At 51.1% G+C, this 12,687-nt stretch overlaps 1 protein-coding gene across 2 annotated transcripts in view; it reads left to right on the plus strand.

Annotated features, from left to right (window-relative positions):
• The window catches only part of KDM4B (lysine demethylase 4B), a 155,763-nt gene that overhangs the window by 113,541 nt on the left and 29,535 nt on the right, over nucleotides 1–12,687 (plus strand). For both annotated transcript variants that reach the window (XM_003788769.3, XM_012804561.1), the window contains exon 10: nucleotides 9,022–9,218. In XM_003788769.3, the coding sequence (XP_003788817.1) occupies nucleotides 9,022–9,218 (197 nt within the window). The remainder of the gene's footprint in view (nucleotides 1–9,021; nucleotides 9,219–12,687) is intronic.

Below are 12,687 nucleotides of genomic sequence, written 5' to 3' on the forward strand. Positions count from 1 at the left end.
GGGAGGCTGAGGCAGGAGACTCGCTTGAGCCCAGGAGTTGGAGGTTGCTGTAAGCGTGATGCCATGGCACTCTACCCAGGGGGATAGTTTGAGGCTCTGTCTCAAAAGAAAACAGGGATATAAGAAAAGAAAAGAAATTTAAAAGGAGACCAAAAACTCCATAGAAAGCTTAGACTAGGAGATGGAGGGATGCCTGCAGGACAAGGCACTGTTTCCAGGCAGCTGACAGTTTGGCTGGGTCTGGAAATCTCAGTGGCGCTTGTCCTCCTTGAGGACTTTGCGGGCTGTGCTCACCTGTGTTCTTTCAGTGTTGCTGGTAAAAAGCCAGACTCTCTTCCGATTCCTCACTTTTGGTGTGTGACCTGTTCTTTTCCCTTCTGGAATCTTAGTCCTCTTTGTGTCCCTAGTGTTCTCATGTCTCCCAATTAGGTGCCTGGCATGAGTCTGATGTTTGCCACCTGCACCCTTGAATCCTTTCCATCTGGGGTTTCCCAATGCTGGGAGACTCTCCAGTGGTCCCATCAATGACTTGCTCTTCTTTCTTCCCCGTCTCTAATTCAGACTCCTGTCACTCAGGGTTAGATGTCTCCGATATAGTACTCCAGTTCCTTTATTTCTTCCTGCCCCATTTTTCATCTTTTTCAACTGTTTTTTGTTTGCTGGGAGAGTCCCTTAACCGTATTACCCAAACTCTCTATTGTTAACTTTTGCTTTTTTTTGTCCTCTAGATATTCCTTTTCTGTATGCTCTCTTGTTTCATGATGTGGTATCTTTTTTTTCTGAGGATATAGATGATAGTTTTAAGTTCTTTTTGAAAATCTCTTCTCTGACCTCTATGTCTTCCCAGTTGTGTTTTTCCAGTTGTTGGTTTTGCTGTCCTGGAATTGTGGTAGAGATCCTGTCCCTGATGCTCTCTAGTAAAGATGGAGTGTGATGGTTCCAAGTTGGGACCTGAGGCTGGTGTGAGCTCTGGGTGTAGGGCTACCTTTCTAACATGGAGCTTTACCATGGGGGGATGTTGTTGGTCTATTTGGGGGAGCCCCCCAAAATCAGTGTGTTTAGGTCTTTGCTCTTGGTCTAGCCAGACTGTGCAGGAATAGTGCTCAGGGCTCCTGCCTAGGGTCCTGAGGGTGGCACTGACACGCTGAGGTTTGCCTAGTATCCCCAGGTCAGGCAACCCCGGGACTTCAGTAAGGCATGTTGAACACCCCCCTGAGCAGGGGTGGGAGGGCTGGGGTGCACTGATAGCACACCCTGCAGGTGTCCTCCTCTCCTTTCTAGTGGAGTCTGGGCTGCAGAGGCAGAGGTCATGTGCACCTGCTGTCACCTCATCTCTTCTAGGTTGGCTCCCTGGGGTCTGTATCCCTTCCCACTGTTGGCCAGCTGCCCAATTACCACTTTGCTACTGGTTTTTGTCTCCTTCCCCATTCCCCTGTCCTTGCAGAGGTATCTTTTATTAAAGTCCCTCCTGTGGTTCCAGGAAGGAGGTGGGCTGTGTGTACTTGGCCCATCACGCAAAAACATTTAGATGCAGGCACCCACAAGTGCTGGTACCTGCCTCCTTCCCATAGCTTTGTCCTCCAGTTGGCAGGGGGCAGGGATGGGGGCATTCTGGGGCCCTCTGGAAGGGGCAGCAGGCTGAGATGGAAGTCACCAAGGATAACGGCTAGGTGCCCAATGGAATGTGGGGGGGGGCGGGGAGGGAATGGGGCTGCACCCCCATAGCAGGTGCAGTGCCCAACTTTCTCCTCTGTTGAGTAGTCCGCCCTGGTCTACTCTCCTGACACTGGTGCCTTCTCTCCCCACTCTCCTTCCCCACACTTTGTTGGGCCCTAAAGCAGTACCGAGGTACTTTGCACATCTAGTGCTCTGGAACTGCTAAGTAATAAGATTTTGTAAGTTTCATTAGGCATTAATATTTATTCTTATGAAAAGGTTAAACTTATTTCACTTTTCAAAGTGATGGAGAGCAGGAGATGGAGCTGAAGGAATGTCTCCTGGTAACAGCCCTGCCTGCCCTCTGTGTCCACTCCTCCCACTAGGGACAGTCCTCAGTGATTACCTCAAGGGACAGTCCCAGGGGTCCCCCAGGCCAGGTCAGGTCATGTGGGCAGTTGGTGGTCATTCCCCTGGAAGGCACCAGAGCCCTAGGATCTGTCTAGTGTGCACACCCTATGGATGTGATGAGCAGCAGCCTCATCCTCGCTCTCTGCAGGGGGCTAGGCAAGCTCACTATCACAAAGCAGGCCTTGGGCCCCATAGCCACCAACTTTGAGTCCATTGATATTCTGATTTCTATTTTTTTTCACACTTTAGAAAGAAGAAATCTGCTTGCCTCTGCTGTGGGCCCCTGCCGTGTGTAACCAGAGGCCAATACCAACCCAACATTGCTTTCCCATTTCCCTGGGAACTCAGCAATGGGTCCTGGAGGATTGAATGTCAGGATGTTTGATGTATCAGTCAGTGAATGTCAGGATGTTTGATGTATCAGTCTTCTGAGGCAATGACAGCCCTGCCTCTAGCTCTTTGACTTGGTGTCTGGGCACTGAGTGACAAGGCCTGGCCAGGGCAGAGGTACTTAGATTAGGTCTGGGCCCCTAACTCATGGTCATAAATCTTTTGCTTATCACCGGTAAGTGACAGCTGCATCTGATTGAGCCACTGGGCACACACTTTCTCTACTCTGACCCTTTCTTAGGGTCAGTGCCATGATCCAGCCATTTATTCCCGAGCCCAGCTGACTATGCTTCTGTTCTGTGAGGCTCATACCATACTCTGTCCTTCCCCTGCCTTGGTCCTAGAGGAGGTGGCCAGGATGTTCACCATCATGGTTCTTGGACTGCAGTATAGGAGCCTAGTTTCCTTCAACAGAACTGGAGCAGGCTGGCCATGTTCATACCAGATTCTCAGAATCTGGGTGAGTTCCTGAGACTTGCTCACCCAGTGGTCATAGAGATGGGTGAGGGGGAGACAAAAGAGACTTTTTTTTGGTTGGCTTATCTGATCAAAAGGCACCTGATACCTGCTGCATGAGTGGCAGGGAGGCTGGCCAGGTTCTTGGCCAACCCATCCCACTAACTTAGTCCTGAAAAGCAGAGGAGTCACTCTGGCCATGGAAAGGTGGGGACAGAGCTGGTGCCAGCAGCCCTGGCCCCTTTGCAGCAACTGTCAGAGACATGTACACAGTAGATGCCGCAGGCCCAGTACCCTGCTTCCTGGTATTCAGAGTTATCCCTGAGGGGATGGGTACATATCCTTTCTCTGCTGTCTGTGTTTCTCTGGCTTCTCTTATGTGTTTATTCTGTCTCCCCAGTAACACTGTAAGCCTTTGGGCCAGGGACCCAGCATTGCAGTGAATCCGCATTAATTCAGACTTTCTAACTCAGAGGCCATGATAATTCAGACATGAGAGATGTGACTCTTTGAGCTAAAAGTTTGAAACCCTTTTGTCTGAATTTTTGTGGCTGGCAATGCAAGATCTAATCTAAGGTTGGTACTTTTTTTCCCAGCATCCCAAACTTTGGGAAATTAAAGGTCCTTAAAACATGCTTTCAACTCTGGGTCATACAGTTCTGAAACCTGCTAGGAATATGTACCCTGATACTCTGTCATGGAAGGGAATCTTTCAGGGAACATCACTCCTGGAAGTTGGATCTCATCTTATATGTGTCCCTTAGAGCTTACAAAATATTACTGCTTTTACTCCAAAATGTTACTCCATAGCATACTGGAACTGCCTTCAGTAAGAAAATGCACACCACAACAGAACAGAAAAGGAAAAGCATGCCTCCAAGGCTGTGCTGTTCTCATCCCTGCTTGGGCCCTGCACAGTTCATGTAAACTGAGCTGAGCCAGGGTCTTGATCCTTTGGTTGTCATTATAGAGACCCTGACTGCTACATTGTTCTATATATTGGGGTCTAGGTTCATTTAAATGACAAGAAAGCGAAGTCACACTAGGGCAGTCCCAGTCAGAACGTGTGAAGTCTGTGGGCTGGATTTGGAGCTGGCTAGTCAGGGACAGCCACATCCCTGGGCATTGTGTGTGTGTGGGTGCATCCTATCTGGGTTCCATCCCAGGGTGGGGTTAGGACCCCCAAGGGTGAGATACAGTGGGCCCAGGGTCCCTGAGCTTCACTTGGGTTCTTGGTAGCATCCCCACAGTGAGTGGCTGATGGGCACGGAGGGCAGGTGGCCCAGAGAGGCACAGTGAGAGTCCAGACCTCCTTGCTCCAGGGCTAGGCTGCTGCTTTTTTTTTTTTTTTTTTTTTTGAGACAGAGCCTCAAGCTGTCCCCCTGGGTAGAGTGCCATGGCATCATAGCTCATAGCAACTTCCAACTCCTGGGCTCAAGCGAGTCTCCTGCCTCAGCCTCCCAAGTAGCTGGGACCACAGGCTCCTTCCACAATACCTGGCTATTTTTTGGTTGCAGCCATCATTGTTATTTGGTGGGCCCGGGCTGGATTCGAACCTGCCACCTTAGGTATATGTGGCTGGCGCCTTAGCCACTTGAGCCACACTGCTTCTTGATGGGAGTGATCAAAGGCTCTTGTTCCAGAGCTGGTGGCAAGATGTGGGAGTGGGGGTATGTGGCCACCATGCTCCAGAAAAACTAGAGCTGCTGTGAGTACTCAGGGACACGTCTGGGACTGCTCGTACAGTGCACCAAAGTTGGTATGTAGATGTTCATCACTGAGGTCCTTAGACTACAAGTCACTCTATAAAAATTATTTCATGACTTAAATTAAGGTGTGGTAGACTTTCTGTAGAGGACTCGTAATGGTGACTGTGTGCAGGCTCAGAATCCACATATTCTCTGTTGTGACCGTTTACTCTGTCCTTGTCATGAGAACAGTAAGCTAATGAATCAGCACAGCCAATTGTATTAGCCAAACCAAATGACCAAGTGGCAGGCCTGACTTATATGATGCACCTACTCAGTAAAGATGTTTAGAAAAATAAATAGCATGAGAATTGTTTAATGTCATAGTGAAAAAACATGGCTGATGTTTTGGTGAATTTGTCTTTTTTTTTTAAACATCTCTACTCATAACTGGGCCCCCACTGCATATGTGACTGTGTGCTTTTATTTCTTCACGTAATGCATATGGTAAGAGCATTCTGTTCAGAGCTGTCTCATAGAGCAGGTCTGGCTGCAGCATACTATATGTCATGTGGATCTGTCATTGCCTTATTCTGCCCCATAGTGGCCGAGCAGTGTGGCTGGAGTTATCTCGGTTTACATTTGTGTGTGTGGTGTGTGTTTTTCTCTTAGGAAAGAGGCAGTGGGTGTCTTTGTATGAAATCCTTTCTCCTTCATTATGGTCCCTAAAAGGGGAGCTGCAGGGTGAGCTTGTTTATGTTTAGGGACCTGCAATCTACATGTGATCTGTGGCCCATAGAACTGCACAGTTTAGCCCCATGTCCTATGCGGCTGGTTGCTGGTGTCATCCTCTAGAAGCTGTCAGCCTTGCTTGGGCTGGTGGGGTGATGATGGCCAACCCCAGCTTCCTCCTCTGGGACTCTTGTAGGAGCAGAGCTGCTGCTTTCCTCTCTTGTCAGAGGCTTCCCTCAGCCAGTCTCCAGCTTAAGTACCATGCAGCCCATTCTGATCAGTTTGGTGGTTGTGGCAGTGCTGGTGCTCTCAACGTGAGGTGCCATCTGAGAACCTGTTCTGTGCAATTCATGGTGCCAAGGAGGTACCCAGGGGGTGTCCACTCAGCCTGGCTACCACATCACCAGGGGCAGAAAGAGGCTAGTAGGGGTCAGGCCCAGCCTAGAGCATCAAGACCAAGTCCTGGTGTGGGGGTCACCAGGTATAGGCTGAGAGCCTGAAGTAGGTGAGGCCTCCCCATGGGTGGAAGGTGAACTCCAGGGTGTGGCAGGGGAGGTTCCTTTTGGAGTAAAGACCCTCTGTGGAGGCTGAGCCTAGCAGGGGGCCCACGCCATGTACTATGTACTCACTGCCTACATCCTTCCTGCACTCTGCCTCCTGCTTCTCCTCCCTTCTCTCTCTCCATAGGCTTGCTCAGCACTGAGGCATCACTGCCACCTGCTCTGGCTGGATTGGAGCAGGTGGTGCCCACTCAGCCACTCTCAGATGGCCCCACCCACGTGGCTCTAGTGACTGAGTTGCTGCATGTTGTGCCATGGTACCTGGGGCCCTAGAGTATGCTGAGGCCTTCAGGGGACCACTCAGACCACCTTTCCTGCATTCATGCCTGATTTCTCCATCAGAAACTAATGACATGGCCAGACTCCCCCTTGAGAGTGCACTCTGTCTCTACTGAGACTGGGGGGGGGGGTGCTAATTTGGGTGGCAGGAAGTGAGAACAGGCAGGAGGTGTCAACTTGAGAAACTCCTGTAGATCTTCGCAAAAATATATGTCCCAAAGGGTTGGGAATAGGACTGGGGCTGGCGGCAGACAACATGACCTGGGGTTTCAATAATGAAAGCAGATGATGGGCTTTGCTAGCCTGTGTCCCTTCCCTCCCTGGGCACCAGTTTGGAAGCTACCCTGAGGACTCTGACCCCTCCCTGGCTGTAGCACCCTGCTAACAGAAGAGGACAATGGTGGTGCCTGGTAGTGGGGCCCCAGCATGTCCAGCCCAGGAGGTAGCTTTTAAGAAAAAGTTAATCTCTTCATGGCTTTAGCAAATTCCTCTCCCAAACTGTTGGGCTAAAACAAGGAGACCCCTACTCAGCTGCCCAGCACTTGGAAATGCCTGTCCTGTGTCCTAAATCCACAGGGCTGTTACTCCCTTCCCTGGCACCGCTCCCTGCAGGGCCTTCCCTCCTCCCTCTTGTTTCCTTCTCAGGTGCCCACACTTCCCAGATCCCTACAGAACCCTTATGGACACTTGGGTACCAATGTTTCCAGCTACCACCATTCTGTCAGGTATCCCACAGCACCTGCCACCTTGGATGGCTTACACCAGCAGCATCAGCCCCTGAGCATAGGACATATCAGTAGCCGGGCCAGCCATGGCTGGGCAAGGGGGCTCAGGCCCAGTTCCAGGTCACAGTGACGCGGTCCGCAGAGCGTGTCTGCATGGCCCCTCCATGGGTGCACACAGGTGTTTTTTTTTTAATTACTTAAGGAAAAGCAATTGCAAAGCCGCTTGATACAAATCCCTTAAGCCGCTGTTAATGGTGACACTGGGGAGGCCGAGGCCCAGCCAGGAATCAGAAACATGGGCACCATCTGTGCAACCTCTCCTCCGCAGCCAAATCACGCCGCCAGCCTTTCTATCCTGCACAGTTTTTCATTAAGTGAATTGAGTTTGCTGAGAACCATTTGGCCATAAATATTCCCTCCTGCTCAGCTCGGGTTATAACTGTTCCCCAGTCCCTGCTCCCGATCCAGCAGAAGGTTCCACAGCTACCCCTGGGATCAGGGAACGGGCGTGGATGGGAGCTGCAGGAAATTCCACTGGAAGGTTTCCGCTGCTACCTCCTTCCACATCAGATTTGGGGTGGTAAATATTTCAGTGTTTCCAGAACAAATTGAGGGGTATTTGGAAGGGCTTGTCAGGGCAAGGTAACATAATGGTTGAGTTCAGTTAAGTCTTTACCATTCTGATTCCTTTGTTTCTATTGAGAACACAGTGATGACAGCAAGCTGGGTACTTAAAACAGAAATGTAACATTTTAAGCTACATTCTTTTGGATATGGGAAAGTTCCAAGTAGGCTTCTGAACTGCAAGGGTTGGCAGGAGGTTGGAGCCACCCTGTGTCCCTGGGCATGCATCTCCCTATGAGGAGGGGGACCGAGCCCCTTTCAGAGGAAGGGAATGGCCCCCCCATCCCTGAACTTCCCCACAGCCCTGGAGAAGGCTCCCATGGCTGCTTTATCCTTCATAGTCTAGACCAGCAGTTGCTGCCCTATGGCCTGCATTTATCAAAGTTTTACTGGCACACAGTCATGCCTGCATGTTTGTACATTGTGATGCTTTTGAGCCACAACAGCTGCAAGTGAGGTGAGCCAGAACCCAGGGCTGCCTAGCTACCTCCTGATAGCTAAGTGATGGTCGCAGGAAAAGCTGCTTGGGCTTCTGGCATCTTACCCTCTGGGGTGCCCAGCTTCTCTGGCTCCCTAGTCCCTGAAGAGTTGAGTGTCTCCAAGTTACCTGCAGTGCCTCCCTCCCATTGCCCAGTGTGGCACAGAGAGGAGGGAAGTGGAGGCAGAGCCCCTAGAGCAGTAGTGTAGAGAGGGGCTCTTGGGGCGCAGAAGGGTAGGAGAACCCTTTGTCATACCCAGTCCTTACCATGTGCTTGCTGCTTGCTTGACCTTTCTAAGCACAAGTGTCCATCCTGTTCAGGGCATGGTTGCTTAAGTTGAGCAAGAGGCCACTTGTGCCTGCCTCAGCATGTAGCATTTTAGCTCCATTTCTTAGTGGCTGAGTCACTGAGACTCTCAGACCTTCAACTTCATCTTTAGATAGAGACAGCTAGATATGGTGTATAGGGCCCTTAGGCCAGCCCTGCCCCTCAAGAGCCCCCAGGAGTCTGTGTGTTTCCCCTTGTGTTTTCTGAGCTCTCTGGGAACACTCTGCTTTTCCTCCCTTCCTGGCCCTCTTGGAACAATTGCTGCTATAAGACCTTCTGTGTTGGTTTTTATGTCTTCAGAGAGGCATGTGCTTTTGAGAAGAGAACCATTTTTGTTTGAACCGACCAAAGGGAGCGGAACCTCAGCCACGCTGGCCTCAGGGCTGCTGAGTGCCGGAGCTCAGCCTGATTCTTAAGCTCTCCTCCCTGAGCAGAGGGTTCTGCTCTCCAAATGCTGCTCTTGAATGTTTGCTTATTGGTTGTCATAACTCCAAGGGGCAAGCCAGAGATTTCACAGTTGGGAACACGTGGGGCTTGAGAAAGGATGTTTGGCAGCCTCACCTGTTACTGGAGAAAAGATTTCATTTCCTGCCTTGTGACAGTTCTAGAAATGAGAAGCTGGGTAAAGGGCTGTGTAGGGGAGGACGAGGGCCATGGTGCCAGGGGCTCAAGGCGCCCATCCCCTGTCCTGCAGTGCACATGCCGGAAGGACATGGTGAAGATCTCCATGGATGTGTTCGTGCGCATCCTGCAGCCCGAGCGCTACGAACTGTGGAAGCAGGGCAAGGACCTCACTGTGCTGGATCACACCCGGCCCACGGCCCTCACCAGCCCTGAGCTGAGCTCCTGGAGTGCCTCCCGCGCCTCACTGAAGGCCAAGCTCCTCCGCAGGTGAGTCTCTGAATGGCTGCCACTGTAACCCGCCCCAGTGGTGACAGTAAGTGACCCCTGCTAAGGCCCTCCCAACCTCAGGTCACTCCCCACTGGCAGGGGTCCTGTGCCCCCCCATCCCTGCCCCCTGTGTCTCTCCCTACTTTTGGGGCACAGTGTATGCTTTGGGCTGACTAGCCCAAGGGGGGCAGTGTTGGTGTTGCCTAAACATGCATGTTCCCCTTATTCCTTGCTGCACCACCTTCCAGGAGGCTGCCCCTGGGGTCGTAGGGGCTCTTTGACCTGAGTCTTCCAGGGTGACAGAAGCAGGTCATACCCGACATGACTGCCTGGTTTCCTCTTGGGGCAGCACACAGCATTCCTCTTGCTCACCCTGTTTCTGCTGTTAGGGCTTCTTAGTCCCCTGAGGTGAGAGATAGCAGGGGCTGTGCCAGGCCCATGGGGTGCCAGGTGGGGCATGGAGCCCCTGCCCCCTGCATCTGTATTTGTTCACGTTAAGGGGAAAGTATTGCTTGCATTGAGATCCTGGACCCCAGCCTTTCAGGGTAAGCCTTGTTCCAGCTCAGAATCCCTCACTGCAAATTGGAGGATCTCTCTGCTGTGCAGAGCCCTGGTCCCTGCTCATTAGGACAATGCATGCACTCCCAGCCTGCATTGGGAGGGGTGCCTGGTGAGGGGTTGGGGGAGTATTGCAGTCTCTTGGCCTGTGTTTGCCCCAGGTCATGGACAAGTTGGGGAAAACTTATCTTGGTTGAGAAGCAGATAGACTTCACACTTGGAATGAAAAGACTTTAGGCAACTGGAAGCAGCTTCTGTTGGCTACTCTCAGATAAGTTGATGACAGGTCTGTTCCTTGTGGGTGCCCTGCAAGCAGTCCTGAGTGTGAGCTGGACCCGAGAGGGCCAGCACAGCATAGGTTTAGCTGACTCTCCCCAAAAAGGGCCAAAGAGCTAACTAGTGACTCTATGTAGGTGGGACCCTCTCTGCCACAGTGGCTTGACCACACCTTTACAGCGCAAAGCCACAGTAATCAATAGGCATTTAGTACATGTGCACACAACTATGTCTGCTGAAACTTTATTTATGGACACCGAAAGCTGGATATCATAATTCTCCTATGCTGCGCAATATGATAATATTTCTTTTTTGAGCCATTTAAAAATGTAAATACCATTCTTAGCTCGTGGGCTGTACCAAATTAGGCCATGGAGGGATCTGGTGTTTAGACTAAAACTTTCAGCCCTAGAGTGGAGGGTGGTCTCCCCCTCACCTTTGCGCTTTTCTTTCTGCAGCTGCTCGGTAACTTCTGGCTCTATCTTGTCCCAGCTGGTAATTAATAGTGCCCACCCAAGGCCCAGGCACTGAGCATCAGGGTTGGGGGCAGCTTGGCCAGTTCATTTCCAGTGATGCCTCCCACCCTTTATAGAAACAGGCCTTGGAACTGGTTTCTGTGAAAAGTCACCCCCAGTCTAGAATGTTCTTCCCTACTCAGGCTGCAGGTCCATGAGTTCAGGTGGTCCTACCCTCACCCACGTGCTTTCTCCACTGGGACCCCTCTCTTGGAGAATGTTCTGTCAGCTTAGAATGTTTTTCACATCTCTTTCTGGCAGCCTACATAGAGGTGAGCTCTTTTCCGGTTCCTTTTGTTGTTTGTCTCTTGGATTTCCTGTTCTTTCTCCTCTATGCAGGCCCCACAGCCCCCCCAGGGCAAGCTGAGCACCCCCAGCTCCCAGCCAGGATATGCTATTTGCATAATGGCTAATTGATTGTGGCTAAGGCTAATTGGTCAACAGAGCTGATTGCCAATAAGCGGGTGCTGCATTCTGGGGAGTGGAGTGGGATTAAGGGCTAGCTAAGATCCTGCCAGGAAGAAGCCAGGCAGACCACTGCGTTCACTGCTACTGGGAAACTTCTCTGCTACAGGCCTAGACAGCCTGCCCCACTGCCCCTCTTTCTGCCAACACCCAAGTCACAAGCTGTTTGTTTCTGGAGTGTCCCCCTTTCCCACCATCCTGGAGAGGTGCAGAATCCACCTGAGGGACTGAATAACAAGTCCTATTTGCAAGGATATCATTTCTATAAAGCCTTTAGTATATAAAACAAGGCTGAGTCCCTTTTTTTTTTTTTAAGTCACAGGGGTGCTTTTCTCTGTAAAGGGTGATTGGTGACTCATGTTTGAAAGCCTGAGCCTGGCACTCTCCTTCTTCCCAGGGTGGCTGGTTCTCAGAAGTTGCACTGTGCCCCTCCCTTGCCAGCACTCCCCACATGGCTCATCCCTGCCCCTAAACTGAGCACCCCTGAGCTTCAGAATGCTTATTTTAGGGCCTAGGGGTACTGTCTGAATGTTCTTGGCTGGACTCTGATAAGGGGAAAGTGAACTTGGTTCACTTGCTAGACAGGGGCCTGTGGACACTGGGCAGGTCATTCTCTGAGGTGGGGCTATCTTGGGCACTGTAGGATACTGAGTGGTGTCTCTGCTTCTGTGTGCTCTGTGCTAGGAGCAACCCTCAGTGTGATAACCACAGATGTCCTCAAGTGTTACCCAGTGTGCCCTGGTTGGGAATCCTTGCCCCAGACCAAGGGATGGTGTCAGGGTGGACCCACATGCTCACTGTTCTAAGAGCCTTCCTTACCTTTGGAATGGCTATGAGAAGATCCCATGTGCTCATTAGGTGGCACCTCTAGCTGATGCCAGCCTAGACATTAGCTCCCCAGGAGGCAGCTGGGTCACTGTAGCCTCCAGAACTAAAAGAAAATGCTCTGCTCCACCATAATGCCTTTCTGTGGATTTATTTTCCGCAACTACGCCTTGCTGGGTGCACTGACCCCCCACTCGTGGCTATTTGTATTTTTCTCCATGGTGAACAGGACACCTGATACTGCTGCATTGCTGGCTGTCAGCATCCTTCCCCTGACCCTGGGTGATGCTGTGTAGCTTAGGGCCCTGCCCCCTGCTGCCATCTTCTCCACACTAATGCCAACACCACGCTCCACCCTGTGCAGATGAGCTTTTCATCTTGGCTCCTTCCAGTGAAAGCTTAAGCTATAAGAAATACCTGCTCCAGCAGGAGTGCACATGCCTTGCACAGCACCTACCATGTTTCCCCGAAAATAAGACACTGTCTTATATTTATTTTTTCTCAAGAAGACACACTAGGGCTTATTTTCAGGGGATATCTTCTCTCCACACCGAAATGCATGGCGTGATTATGCAGATACGCTGCATAGCCACACCTATCACTAGGTCTTATTATCAGGGTAGGGCTTATATTTAACAAATGCATAGAAATCCTACTAGGGCTTATTTTGGGTGGGTAGGTCTTATTTTCAGGGAAACATGGTATGCTTCCTACCTGGGTGGAAGCTGGGAAATAAGCACATCCTTCTTTCTGGAACCTGTCTCACCTCAGCCTCTGCAGGACACAGGGAGGCTACTCCGTGGCTGTCACCAAGCCTGGTCCCATGGCTC

This window comes from Otolemur garnettii, unplaced genomic scaffold (genome assembly GCF_000181295.1).
Source record: "Otolemur garnettii isolate 467f Iridium unplaced genomic scaffold, OtoGar3 scaffold00029, whole genome shotgun sequence".
Classification (NCBI taxonomy): domain Eukaryota; kingdom Metazoa; phylum Chordata; class Mammalia; order Primates; family Galagidae; genus Otolemur; species Otolemur garnettii.